General features: G+C 37.1%; 1 protein-coding gene across 1 annotated transcript in view; it reads right to left on the bottom strand.

Annotated features, from left to right (window-relative positions):
• Positions 1-2,522: 2,522 nt before the first annotated feature.
• The window catches only part of LOC117297640 (proteasome adapter and scaffold protein ECM29-like), a 36,307-nt gene continuing 23,766 nt past the window's right edge, over positions 2,523-15,063 (bottom strand). Inside the window, exons 30-47 of the mRNA XM_033780778.1 lie at positions 14,988-15,035; positions 14,542-14,663; positions 13,948-14,110; positions 13,651-13,710; positions 12,987-13,076; positions 12,472-12,538; positions 12,099-12,190; positions 11,728-11,794; positions 10,479-10,610; positions 9,907-9,969; positions 8,917-9,128; positions 8,498-8,541; positions 6,200-6,401; positions 5,690-5,816; positions 4,276-4,381; positions 3,618-3,712; positions 3,137-3,208; positions 2,523-2,716 (exon numbers count right to left, since the gene is read on the bottom strand). Coding sequence (XP_033636669.1) covers positions 2,547-2,716; positions 3,137-3,208; positions 3,618-3,712; positions 4,276-4,381; positions 5,690-5,816; positions 6,200-6,401; positions 8,498-8,541; positions 8,917-9,128; positions 9,907-9,969; positions 10,479-10,610; positions 11,728-11,794; positions 12,099-12,190; positions 12,472-12,538; positions 12,987-13,076; positions 13,651-13,710; positions 13,948-14,110; positions 14,542-14,663; positions 14,988-15,035 — 1,932 coding nt within the window. The 3' untranslated portion in view covers positions 2,523-2,546. The remainder of the gene's footprint in view (positions 2,717-3,136; positions 3,209-3,617; positions 3,713-4,275; positions 4,382-5,689; positions 5,817-6,199; positions 6,402-8,497; positions 8,542-8,916; positions 9,129-9,906; positions 9,970-10,478; positions 10,611-11,727; positions 11,795-12,098; positions 12,191-12,471; positions 12,539-12,986; positions 13,077-13,650; positions 13,711-13,947; positions 14,111-14,541; positions 14,664-14,987; positions 15,036-15,063) is intronic.

The following is a 15,063-nucleotide window of genomic DNA, read 5'->3' as shown; positions in this document are numbered from 1 at the left end:
TAAGTCCTGCTCGATCATTAGTCTTTGTTCAATTAATCCAACAATTATTTTTTTTGTTTAATATGGCAGTGTAAGGCTTTAATCAACTTACTAAGGGGGGGGGGGGGGTGCATATATCAAAACTGTTATTATTTCACTACCGAGCCTATGTTGAATTTACATTTTAAATATACTTCCCTAGCAACTGGATGAGGTCACACCCTAGAATGCACAAGGCACACCCATAGTAAATATTAAGTGTCATGACCTATACATAAAGTAATGCTATGTAACCGACCTTTGACTCTTCAATATTCACAATGTGTCAAAGATCATCTTAATCTCACATCAACATTCACGTGATACATCCTCCACCTTGATTCTCAATTTTTACAATCATTTTAAATGAAATTAATAAAAAACAATTATTGCAATTATTGCAATTATTGCACTTTCAAGATCTAACAGGGAGTTCACCAACTGGATAAATTTCCCTACTGCGCCACCACTTTTTCGCTCATTTTTACAAAAAGCGATAGATATCTCATTGAGGTAAATTAGATGCTATATAATTTCATATCAAATGAAAAATTGGTAGCGCCATACAGAAACTTTTCCTACCCCCTTAAAGGTTTAATACAGGATAGGTAAGGATAAAATGTTTTGGTCTGAAAGCTTACTGATTATGAAGTTAATACTAAAACCATTTTTTGTAGCCACACTCAAGAAAACTATCTGAATGAAGAATTCAACAACTGATTTTGATTCTTACAACCCAAATTAAGGACAAAGTGTTTACATGCTCGACAAATGTGCATTTTCTCCCACTATTTTCTCCCGACTCGCACAACAGATTAAAGCCCGGTTCATACTTCCTGCGAATGCGATACGAATGTTGACGTCACAAATTTGCAATGAATAGGTTGCAACAGTTGAACGGTGCTCAACTCCTACGAAACATTTGCTGTGAAAACAGCCATGTGACGTCACAATTTGCTTTGCATTCGCTAGAAGTTTGAACCGGGCTTTAGTCTAAATTTTTACAGATGGTTAATCACACAAAACACAAACACTTTCTGTGATATTTAGTTAGCTCTACCAATCCTGTATAATACCTTTAACTAAATTGTTTTGAGATAAACAACCACTGTAACTGAATTGTTTGACCATTCACGCAAGAATTTGATTACCTTACCTAACAGCTCAGAGTTCAATTTTACAAACTCAATTAACATAAATATTTCACATTACGGGAAGCTTCATTAATGAAAGAGGCTATAATAAAACATCCTTTTCATCTGACAACTAACACCTGTTATCTCCATGTAAATCCTTTTCAAAAAAAGTGGACTTAATTGAATCAAGCACAAACCTGTGGTGCTGACTGCCAGGGCAGATTAACTACTCATCAATTCAAGACACCTTTGTCAAAGACCAGTCTTCTCACTTGGTGTATCTAAACGTATGCACAAAATAACAACCCTGTGAAAATTTGAACTCAATTGGTCGTCAAAGCTGCGAGATAATAATGCAAGAAAAAACACCTGTGTCACACGAAGTTGTGTGCTTTCAGATGCTCGATTTCGGGACCTAAAATCTAATTCTGAGGTCTCGATATTAAATTCAAATATTTTAGTGGAAAATTACTTCTTTCTCGTTAAACTATGTTACTTCAGAGGGAGCCGTTTCTCACAATGTTTTATACTATCAACAGCTCTCCGATGCTTGTTAACAAGTTAGTTTTTATGCTAACAATGATTTTGAGTAATTACCAATAGTGTCCAGTGCCTTTAAACACAGGACTCAAGTAATTTAATGGAAACACGCCAACTGGTGAAAAGGATTTATAATTTTCGAGTTTTGGTTATGAAACTTTAAATCTTTAATCAAGTTTTCCCGTAATGATTTTAAAGCAAAATAAATTATGCTTATTAAATGAATTCTCTTTCATAGAAAACAAATTTTTTAAATATGAGTGAAGTAGATAAAGACAGGCTAGTAGCATTTTGCCTCCAGGTTGTTTTGTTTTCTGTGTGAGCCATGATGACAAATGACACTTCCGTCACAGGTTGTTTTGTTTTCTGTGTGAGCCATGATGACAAATGACACTTCCGTCACAGGTTGTTTTGTTTTCTGTGTGAGCCATGATGACAAATGACACTTCCGTCACTGCACATTTGTTCCAATGCAATCAATGCATCCAAAGAAATCATTGTGCCTGTGAGGTCGGTGCCAGTATTTATCCTTACAGATAAAAACAAAAGACCAATCTAGTAGCAATATGTGTCCATAGTGCCCCTGTGAATAGAGCTTTATCACGCTGTCGCCATCTTGGTCATGTTTCCTGTTTCCAATAAGAGTAATGAATGCTAACATTCATTGCGCATGGCACCAGGCTATTATTTTGTCCAGCCTCAGTGTGGTTACAACATTCATGTCAGCTAGTGAATATGCATTAAAAACATAAATACAGGGTTTCTCTGTGACATGGAGTAAAATCAAGATGATAAAGGTCTATTTTTTTTCTGTGCAAGCCATGAACATGAAACCCAACGACTAACAGCACTTTAAGACATGCTGTTCTCTTCTTCATCTTCTTGGGAGTATTGCTCAAGGCGTTTCCTGAGTTGTCTGGATCGGTCCTTTAGACTTAGATCAGTGTCTGTCGACATTCCAATCAGAGCATCGTGTAGAGTCTCTAACATCTCTTCATTCAGTAAAACAAATTGGTTAATTTCTGCAGGAGTGAAAAAGAGAAAGAAATATTTGTGTATTTATTTATTTTCTTACACTTCACACTTGCAAAGCGCTATTAAGAATTAAAAGATACAATCCTACAAATAGAACAGACTGAGAAACTAAAAATAAATACAAATATTTGAAACTGAATAAAATACCAAGCTATTTGGTGGCAAGGAAGAACAGGAGACTAGGACCTCTACAAGGCTGTCCTTCCATACAAAATTGTCAACAAAAACCCTGCCCTCCTGATGATAAAAAAAAACCATAACAAAAATGTTCCGCCAAAAGCTGTGAAAAAAACAAAAACAGGAAAATCACTCGGATGGGATTCAAACCGAAGACCTGTGCATTACCAGAGCAGATGTCTTTATATACCACCAAGTAAGTCTAGTGGTTAGAGGCAGTTAAAAATTACCTTTTAGTTTAGTGACAAGTTTTTCCAGTATATTTAAAGCTTCTCTTCTTATTGCTATGTACTTGACGATACCTGTAAAAAATAAAATAAGAGATCAATTAAGAATGACACAAAACAGCATGATATAACTTCATGGTAAGGGAAATTTATCTCATCAACTAGGAACATTTTTAACCAAGCTTTATTTTCTACTGGAAAGCTTTCTGTTTTAGTTAGCATACAAACGTTCTGGTCTGGGAACAGGATCAGCTGGGCATAGCTCGGTGAAGCATATAGGCTGGAGACGGGACTAAACCTAAACTTCAGAACCATCACTACTTAAGACCGATACATATGGTGCTACTGCAAAACTCAACTATAACTCCCACCCTTTAAAGTTTCAAATCCTACTTAAAATGCCAAAATTGCTTTAATCATCTACTGTAGATGTTGAAAGCAAACTCAGTTCATAAGTCAGAGGAAAGATTGAAACTTGACTTACCTAAACATTTGCATAGATCGGGGATGATTCTTAGAAGGATACTGGACACAAACTTGCAGTCGATATCTGAGATATCAGGAACTAGGAACATCAACCTGTTAAAGAAAAAAACGCGACGACTGGATTATTCCTCAAACTTTCTCAACTCCCTGGGGAGCAAACATCCCCAAGCTGTTGTATATTACAGTGGTGAGAGTCACTGCTGACAAAATGTCTGATATTTGGATCTAGATTTAAAGACACTGGACACTATTGGTAATTGTCAAACTCCAGTTTTCTCACTTATTGTATCTCAACATATGCATAAAATAACAAACATGTGAAAATTTGAGCTTGATGGTCATCAGAGTTGCGAGATAACTATGAAAGGAAAAAACACCCTTGTCACATGAAGTTGTGTGCTATCAGATGCTTGATTTTGAGACCTCAAATTCTAAACTTGAGGTCTCGAAATCAAATTCGTGGAAAATTACTTCTTTCTCGAAAACTACTATTTTCTCGAAAACTACGTCACTTCAGAGGGAGCCGTTTGTTACAATGTTTTATACTATCATTCTCTCCCCCTACTCGTTACCAAGTGAGGTTTTATGATGACAATTATTTTGAGTAATTACCAATAGTGTCCACTGCCTTTAAGCAAATAAACATCGACGCTTACCTGTCCAAGAATAGACCTAGAGATTTGAGGATGGTTACTTGGACTTTAAAGGTGCTGTTCTGCAATCCATCCGACAGGTAACGGCAGAACTCTTGGTGGTAAAGATCTATGTGAGAAATATTGGAGGGGGAAATATACAATCAGTAGATTAAAATTTTTTGTAAAGAAAATCAAGCACTTGAAGATAACCAAATTATCATCTTTTAAATAAATGTCATCAGTGGTCGATTAGACAAGATAGTACAAACATAGCACTAGTCCAAGGAGTTATTGAACACGAAAGGCTAGTCCTCAAATAGGATGAGTAACTAGCCCTTACTTGAGAGAAAACTATTTTAACTTATTGTGAACTCCACTGGTGATGTCTTAAACATTTTATATATCGTGAAATATTAACATTCTAAGCCTAAATTAGGATGAATTTGAAATCTCTTACTAAAACAATTATATCTTGTTTTTGCCCTTATACTGATGCATAATCAGTACTTTCCCCGAGTTCTGTAAAAACAAAATCCACAGTGAGATTCGAATTCATGACCATTGCATTGCTAGAGCAGACATCTATTATTATTTCCAACATTTATATGTTATGTGCAAAGAAAACTGAGCATGAAAACTTCATCAGTATTGTACCGTTCGTAAGTCAGTATAGGAAGGGTAAATTCTGCATGGAATTGGGAAGACATGTCTTTCACAGTAATTCGGCAAAAAAATGATACTGTGATGCAATTTTTATTGTCTGGAGCCATTTTACTTCTTAAAAGCTTCTAATGTGTTACTAAAAGAAAGCACTATGTGTGCCTGGAAGACAAAGAGCATTCTGCCTTAATGCCCCCTTCCAGGAATATAACAACTAATGCAAGAAAGGCAACTGGTAAAGATGTACAATGTACAACTTTGTGGACTATTTTAACAATTTAAATCAAGATTCCAGATTCCAAGTATTTACTGTCATTATAGAATAATGCATGACATCTGTCTTTCCTGTGTACAAGGAGAACACATACTTGGTATAACATAAGACAACACTAGATCAAGACATAGAAAAAATAGACAACAGGAATACAAATATTACAGACAAATTATGAAAACTAGAAGAAGAAAAAATATTGAAGTTAACAGTTCAGAATCAAATGGATTACAGCATAGTAAATATCACAGTAATTTTGATACATGATAAAAATACAGAGTACAAAACATCTCAAACCAGAGGTTATTCTCATATAACCCTTACACTACATGTACTCGATATTACATTGTATGCACTCTAAAATAAATGAGAATTGAATTTAAAATATATTTGATGTGCGAAAAGAAGGGCGACTGTCATGCCCGCTGTAGCCATTGTATGCCAGAGCTAAATGGCAAAATTTGAGCACTGCGTAATAAAAAGAGAGGGGTCTGTCATAATCACCTTGGGTTAGTCGTTCACGCAGCCACGCTTTACCCAGACTCTCATATGCACATTCCTGAAGTTTGAGTTTTGCGTCTTGTCTCTCTCGATCATTCTCATCGTCAGAATCAGAGTCATCCTTCTTCTCCTGAAAATAAAAATGGTCTTTTTTTAACAAAATATTTCTAGTCCAACTCTTTTCCAATTTTTTTAATTTTTTATAAATGACAAAAATGATATGATTTCCTTTCTCAATTCTAGTTGTGAAGACTAGGAGCATCAGAAAAGCAAACCTAATTACTGTACTTGCCAAGAACCCAAAGGAGTGAAGACTAGGAGCATCAGAAAAGCAAACCTAATTACTGTACTTGCCAAGAACCCAAAGGAGTGAAGACTAGCAAGCAATTTTCAGTTTTAGATGTGGGAGGAAAAACCCCAGAGAATTATTCTGAGGGTAAAACCCACGCAGTCAGGTAGGGACTGAAAACCCAATCCACATGGTTTTGAAAAAAGGGAACTTCCATAACTTACCTTTGATAAGAGTGGGAAGAGGATGTCAGTGACATCTTTGAATCGATCAATGTTATGAGCCTGTAAGATGGAGGAGAGACATTGAAGAGCAACGATCTTATAATCAATCCGCTCCTTCTTGCTCTCTCTGAAGACTGCCGTGAGAACCGTCTCAATGGTGGGCTGCTCCGGGTAGGCATCATCGGGACTCTCAAGAGCATTCCTACATGATTCCGACAAAGAATAATAATAACATTAAGCACTCATAATGCGATGCGATCTTGTTCGTTATTTTGAGGCGCATAACGATTAAAGTAGTCTGGCAGGTACACTGTAAAAAATTACCGTAATTTTACAGTGAAAAGTACGTAAATAGCTACGGTGTTTTACCGTAACGAGATTTTTCCATGACTTTACGGTGCAACCCCGTAAATACCGGCTCGCAATGCACCATGGGATTGTTTAAAAATAATTACCGAAATTTTTACGGTGAAAAGTACGGAGGAACCCGTAAATAATGGCTCGCAATGCACCATGGGATTGTTAAATAAAATCACCGTAATTTTTACGGTGAAAAGTACGCAAACATCTTTGGTGTATTTTATACAAAAAATAATTTCCTTGACTTTACGGGTAACCCCGTTAATACTGGCTCGCAATGCACCATGGGATTGTCTAAAAGGAATGACCGTAATTTTACGGTGAGAAATGTGTATATTTCGACGGTGAATTACCATTCTCGCTTTTGCTCGCCAGCCTTTTACGGCCAAAATCCGTATCTGGGCACACCAAAAGAACTCTAGGGATCATCGCGCACGCGCAATGCTTATGAGGAAGTTCAGGCGGGGCGACTAGAGTAACTAGATTAACCCACTTTTTGTACTCTATTGTACAATCCCGTGCTCATGGTGTATTACTTAAAGGTATGATACATCATTGGTTTTGGTTCTGGAAACAATGAGTTCATTCCAATTCCAGTCGTCTAGTTTTCAAAATCCCCATCATTGGTAACCTGTTAAGGTTTCTATTTCATCAGTTATTCTGTGAGGATGTTTATATTTTGTTATGAAGACCACTAAATGCAGCGGCTGAATTCGAACAGTGCAAATCGAAAGCAGTTGTTGCCTTTTGATGGTGTTCAGAACTTTTCTCGAATATCAGCATTTAAGATAGAACTATTTTGAAGGGAGATTATTATCTCATTTGCAGTTTTATGATGAAAATTACTTAGAATTATATTTCTTGCCAAATTATTTTGATAATTACCAAAGCTGTATCGTACCTTTAACATATGGTTATTTTCCACTTTTTTAAATACATTACCATTGGAGTAATTGTACTATTGTAATAAGCCATTACAATTACGGTCAGTTTCCACTTTTTCAAATACGGTCCCATGGCAGTAATATCAACGTGTAATATACCGTACAACTCACGGCACTCTGTAACCTCGTGTACGGTTTCACACCGTAATCTGACAGCTTTCTCACCGTAAAAATCACGGCACACCGTAACTTCGTGTACGGTTTGCAACGTAAAATTTACGGGAATCGGTTGGCATCTCGCTGCACAACCGATTCCCGTAAATTTTACGAGAATTTTTTTACAGTGTAGGTGATGTTAATGTGATTGTGCCCTTGATGAAAATTTTTTTTTTAAATTGCACACATTAAGGGTGCGTTCGATAAGCTTCCCTGGGTCGACTCTGCAGTGCTCACTTGGGTGAGCCCCTGACAAGAGCTAATCGAACGATCACTCACCCTCTAGGGGTGACATCATGCACCTCAGGTCACCCCCAAGTGACCCACTCCACAAGCAGGGCACTGGGGGCTGACCCGAGTGAGCCCCGTCAAACATATTCGAACGTACTGGGGTCGACCCAGGGAAGCTAAACGAACCCACCCACTGAGTATGTCAAAAGAAGGGTTTTCTGCTATAGGGTCATCGCAGACTCAAAATTGTTTTTATAATAGTGTAAGTGGCTTCTTATGTAGCACTCAGGTTGTCACTCAGTGACGCTCATGGCATCAATATTATAACTCCTGGTCACTAAGCCATTTTATTTAATTCCTTAATCTATCTCAGCTCCCTGCGAGTATACAGCCTGTGCTGCCAAATATGTAGCGCACTAAACTATTAATCACAGGAACCATCTCTGCCTTCACAGATACCCATTTACCTCAAAAGTGAAGAGAAGCAATAATATTAAAGTGTCAAGCAATGGCAGCCCTTTTAAAAAAAAATTTAAAAATTTCCTGTTTTCTACCTATATCAAAAAGCGAATAATTGGGTTCGCATTCACATTCACAGATTACTTACCTGCATGATGTGCAGACCGTTGAAATAGATCTTAACAGCTCATCCTATAAAAATAAACAAATCAATAAATATATCAATGAAAATGAACAAAGTTTTTTTAATTTTTAATTTGACTATATTTAAAAGATGTTTAATAAACATTTTATAAATTTGCATGGTGGATAAAGAATGTTACTTGGTTTTACCCTTACACCTATGTGCAAGTACTGTATACTCAGTAATGTCCCAAGTTCTGTGATATTGTTATTACTCGGTGGGATACAACATCTGCTCTAGATTGGCAAAGTCCTGGGTTTGAGTCCCATCCAAGTAATATGCCTGTGATTTTTTTTCCAGAACTTGGGAAAGAACCTGTAAGCGCACAATTCCGCGGTCGGCAGAGCCATAGAATTAGGCCCTGGTTTGTTTGCCGTACTTACTTTTCCATTCCACGTCCTGCCAGAGAGTCCAGCGACCAGGGCCGCCAGTAACCGGCCAAGATGAGGCGGTTGGAGCCTGGAGCCGAGCTTCTTAGCCACGGTGCTCATTGCTCTGGCTGCCTGGGCTTTGCGAGGCCAGGATTGGGATCCCAATGCTTCCTTGGTCTGAGTGACGATCTCCGCTAAGTATAACTTGATTCCACCCTCAGTCCCTAAAATGAAAAGTAAAAATATAACCAGCAATAAATTTTTGTAGAAATGAAAACAAGGTTTTTGGTGTAGATATCTCCAAGTCAGCAATTTTGTTTTGCTTTGAAAGAATCACTACATAAACAAACACACACCATTAAAGGCTTCAAATCTGACTTCCAGTTTGTAGAAACAAAAACAAGGTTATTTGGTTTGTGGTTACACCATGTGGGTATCTACTGGGTAGTTTATGTTCTTTTGAGAACTTGTCTTGCTTTATATTCTACTATCTTTTGAGTAAGCAGCCTTTTTGCTTTCAAAGAATAATTTCGTAAATATGTCTTTGTACAAAGGTTTGATATACGTAAAGTGAATGTTGGTTCTAACGGTTAGCAAATTTGAAACAACCAACAATAATAAATTTTGAAAACTTATGACGTCATTTTGATAACATCATCATGCTGTAATTGATGCGGTTTTCATCTCCTAAAAAAATATCTTGCTAGATGTGAAATTTCAATGTTATATGGGCTTTGAAAATGTGTTTTTTTTGTTAGTGGAAAAGAAACGGGGAGAAGAAGATGAAGAAGAAGTATTAAGAAAGTAAAAAAAACACACCGAAAAACAGGTGTCCAAGCGGAATGCCGAGTGGAATGCCTAAATAAACTTAGTACTACTAAGCACAACTTTTTTAAGCAAAAAAGAGTAGACACTTTAAGGAGTTGGTCTCGTATCAAGCTGCAAGAAGGTTAGAAATGTACACACAGGTACAGGTAGATGTAGCTTGGTAAGTAACTTTACCTGGAGTGGAGTCTAGCCAGACCTCTTCCCATACACAATCTTTCTCCTCATTTCGTCCACTCACTGCATTAAGGAAATAAAACAAATACAGCAAAGTTTGTCAAACACCAACTTCAGAATAAGTTCTCTTGTTTCTATTGTGCTGAACTGCATCGTACAAAATACCTTTGGTTTTTGGAACGGTTTGATTGTTTTAATCATATAAATGTAGTTGTATACATTACAATAAAATTAACCTGAGAAAATTTTATTTCAAAAGGTGGGCGCCTTTTTAAGATATCGCTGAAACTTTTTTGGAACTATGTCCAAGTAGGAAGAAAAAAAACCTTGAGGAATACACAATCTGAGAAGCTCTACCACGTACAGTAATCTTCTTACATGTACATTCAAATTTGGGGAAATAAAAAATGACATCTCTTTCCAGAAACGCAGTATTTCAAAGTGAAATACAATGTAACAAAGTTTTAACATGGTTGATCACACAAAACATGAACACTCTCTGCGACTAATGTTGTCAGCTCAACCAATCCTGCATAATACCTTGAACAAAAATACTACCACTAGAGTCTTACCTTTTTCCTTCGTGGCGTGCATCGCAAGGAACACCAACGGCATGGCGAGGGCATTGTGTCTCTTAAAAGCATCTGAACTGTGCCTGGACATAGCTTGTAACGTCAACCCACAAGCCGTGTGTAACGCTTCATCTGAAATACAAAGCATACAATCACAAACTTATCAGGGCCATAGTTCATACCAGCCAAGATTTTCAGATTCGGGATCTAACATTTTTGGGTGGTTGTAAATGTTCAAATGTTCTAGTGTGGACTATTGAAGACATTTTATCAGTGTGGACTGGGTTTATAAATAAGCAAAATTTTAAAGGAACACGTTGCCTTGGATCGGTCGAGTTGGTCTCTGAAAAGCGTTTGTAACTGTTTGCTATAAAATGCATATGGTTAAAAAAATGATTTAAAAGTAGAATACAATGATCCACACAAATTTGCCTCGAAATTGCTTGGTTTTCCTTTCACTTTGCGAACTAACACGGTCGGCCATTTATGGGAGTAAAAAATTTGACTACCATAAATGGCCGACCGTGTTAGTCGACGAGGTATAAGGAAAACCACGCAATTTCGAGTGATACTTGTTTGGATCATTATATTCTACTTTTAAAATATCTTTCTAATCATATGCATTCTATAACAAACAGTTTCATACGCTTTTCAAAGACCAACTCGACCGATCCAAGGCAACATGTTCCTTTAAGATTTATTGAGAAATGTTTGAGTTTGGGTTTTTGGTCCAAAAATCTGCCATGCCGGCATGGTAAAATTTTCAGATTTGGGGTCAAATTACTTTCGGTGATTATATGGTATCAAATGATACAGAACGAGCCACGTAAGACATTTTTATCTGTGTGGATGGGGAAAAGACCCAAAGTTTGAAACTTACTGAGCAATTTGCAAATTTTTTGTTTTGGTCCGAAAAAACCCAAAATAACCTGTTATCACAAAACTTTCAGATTTTGGGTAAAAAAGGTTTGCTGATTTTATGGTTTCAAATGATAAAGAACTCAAGACATTTTATCTTTGTGGAATGGATAAATAAGCAAAAGTGTGAGATTCATTGAGAATTTTGTAAGTTTGCGTTTTTGGTGCAGAACAAAATAAAACCTGTCATGCCAGCATGGTTAAATTTTCAGATTTGGGATCAAAATATTTTCAATGATTTTTATGGTTTCAAATGATAGAGAACGGACTACTAAAGAAATGTTATCAGTGTAAATACACCATTATGTTTCTGGCTATCATGTACTCTTACCGTCTTTTTCTGTGTACCAATTCTTCAACTTTGTTATCAGTTTCTCCACACTGCTGTCTTTGGCAACCTGGGGGGGGGGGGGGGGATGAGAAACACGATAAAATCTTCAATGCCAAACTCAAACTATAGTCTTGAAAAAGACAACTGACAAGGTTAAAAAGAAGATGTAAAGTCGTTCTCAATATTAGTAGTGAAAACTTGGGGTGGATGGGTGGGTCAAAATAATCTCAAAAATTGTTTGTCCGAAATGTTATAACATTGCCTATTCTGAATGGTCGGTCCTTGGACAATCATTCCTTGGACATGTAACATAAGGTTCCATAAAATGTTAAAGTACATGTAGCTCTGATCATTGTTGTTCATATTCTTACCTTAATTAGATGACCGATTGCTGCTGCGTTTGTTTTCCTGACCGCCAAGCTCTTATCATTTAGACCCGTCAAAAGTGCACTAAGAAGCTTTCCTGAAACAATCAAGTGAACAGTTAAATCGATCAACTGGCCGTCTTGTGCCCTTTCTCAAACTTGGGCTTGGTTCCAGGCGCCGAAGTATGAGCCTGAAGACCGGGTCATAGTCAATGCCTTTTCACTGTGTAACACAGCGTGCAGAGCCCAAGACACAGACGGACGGACATAAGTCAGAATTTTCCAAATCGAATTCATGTTTATCTTTAGCCATGTTACCAATGGAGTTTTTCGATTAAAGTACCATGACTTTTCTGCAGAATGACAAAATTAAACTTACCTGCAAAGGGTGCCAGATCCAGAGGGCATTGATGACTCAGAAGAATAAGAAAGTTAGCGCAACCAGCCTGTAAAAAAAAGTTGACATGGGGAATTAATAATACAAATAATAAAAGCATTTAGTAAAGCGTCTTTTCCAGTGGTTACTAAGCACTACAATAAAACATACAAAAACCACAGAGGAAACACATTAAACAAATAAGTTAGTTTGTAGATGCTTTTTGAACTGGAAAATGGAATTCATATACGCTAAGCACGGGAAAGTCTTTGTTAGAATGTTTTTAATAAGGGTCACCTAATTCTACAATTTGTAATTCTACTTTTGTGCAAAAGTCGCTGTATTCAGTACAAAAAAGAAAAAGAGATTTTCACTGGCACAACTTTTTTAAATATCGTTTTCATTTTTGATGGGATAAAATCCAAATACATTACAAATTTAATAAAAGCAGATTAGTAGTACTCCTGCCACCTCTGCTGCCACCTAGAGTCCTCCGAAAGGTCACCCATCGGACCTACCTTAGTTCCCATGCCGATTCCACTGCGGATGAGATCACACACTCTGGGCACCAACTCCACCAAGACTTCAGAGTCTACATACTGCGCACACTGTAATCAAATCAACAATACAATGAGTTTATTTATATGAATCAAACAATAAGCAAAAGGTTGACACTATTTAAATTTACATTGTAAGTTTTTACAAAGTTAAAAAATTTAATAATAAACGGGTAAAAGCATACACACACTCAAAAGCATATTTACGAAAGTAGAAAGTAGTTTGTGTTTCAAAATTCTTCTTTTTGTGTATAAAGTTGTACATAATCCTGTCCCAGTATATCTCCAAGATCTCTTAGCCCTTCATCTTCACTATCATCAGCCTCCCAACGCCTTCGCTCTCCTTCTACCATTCTTTCCAGTTTTCCCAGGACCCTGCACCATGATAAGCTATAGGGATCATGCTTTTTTCAGTCATAGCTACGACACTTTGAAACAAGCTAACCACCCATGAGAAGCGACACCCCTTCATTGGATATTTCATTACTTAAAAGGACTTGTTGCCTTTGAGGGCCAGGAGAAGAGGAGAGAACCGACGCACAACTCTACTCTAGTTCATATTTTGCATGCTGTGATACAAATATCTGAGCTGCTTGAGCGATGATTGAGATGTTTAGTAACTCACCATGTTGATCATTTCCATCATTGGAGAACTCTTACTCACAGCTATCCGAGCATTATCCAACTATGAACAAAATTCAGAACAAAGAACAAATATTTATCAAACCATATCTTCTCTCTGTTTTAAAGGTAGGGTAATAAAATGATTTTGTTGTCACCATAATATCGTTTTGTGTTTCAAGGTTTTTTTGTCCGGATGCTCAAAGATTTTGTCCGGTCGGTACATTTTTGAAAGGGCGCATTTGGTAGTTTGAGATTTCTAAACCAATCAGCCACGACACCCTACAAATTATCCACTAACCTTTTCTTGACTGTCTTGGTTCTGACCGACGTGTAGGCTCATGTAGTTCATAGCCTGGTGTTCCAGACCGCTGAGTGACTCCAACTGTGCAGTTACCAGTACTGCCATATGGGGTTTTAACCTGCTGCCGGCCTTCTTGCTGATTTGGACCAAGGTATACAGGCTATCCAAGCAATAAAGAGAATACCAATAAATTACATGCTGAAATTGTACCTATTTTGTACTCAATTTCAAAACTTTAAGAATTTAATATTTTGTTCTCTCCACTTTTAGAAACATTTTTTTCCATATTTTAAAGCACAGAAGAGTAACAGGAACTTACAACAACGAAGGCTAAATACAAGAAATCAAAATTTGTAAATTGTCAGCCTTAAACAAAAAATAAATTAAATATAATGAAATATTAATCTACACATACATGGGTGGATTTCACAAAGAGTTAGGACTAGTCTTAACTTAGAACTAGCCTTAATTTTGTATATCTCCTAGGACTAGTCTTCAGTTAGGACTAGTCCTAACTCTTTGTGAATCAACCCCTGAATAAACAAAAAATGTTCAAGCAACATCCAAAGATCGGACTTTGCTGTGACGTACCTAATGTTTCGAACCTCCTCCACCCTGCTTGGGAGTCCATGCTCCAGTAAACACGGTAAGACCAATGCCAAGGCTTGCTCTCCCACCTTACCGTATTGTAGATCACACATCTTAATGCACACCTATTCATTAAGCAATTCATTATTTAATATCAAAATACTAAACCACAAGGGAAAATGGACCAGGTAAATTTTAGTTTATTCGGGGTAGAACAAAAACAAATTGAATAGAGCGGGATTTGAACTACGACCTTCAGTTTAACGTGCCATAGCCCTACCAAAAGAGCTATGGGATTAATACGCCAGCGCTCTACTGACTGAGCTACCTAACTGAGCTGACAAAGTGCAGGCATGTTATTATATAACAATAAGACATCTAAGCTTTCAGAAAAAAATAACAAGTTTACCTGCAATAAAACCTGTATGAAGAAGAAAAAAATCACTTACCTTACTGAGTGATCTACAGGCAGCCTCTGCCGACTTCCGAACAGATTCCTGAAGAAGAAAAAAATGCACCATTGGC

This window comes from Asterias rubens, chromosome 12 (assembly GCF_902459465.1).
Source record: "Asterias rubens chromosome 12, eAstRub1.3, whole genome shotgun sequence".
NCBI lineage: Eukaryota > Metazoa > Echinodermata > Asteroidea > Forcipulatida > Asteriidae > Asterias > Asterias rubens.
Note: the sequence above shows the minus strand (reverse complement) of the source record. Positions and strands in the feature narration are given on the sequence as shown.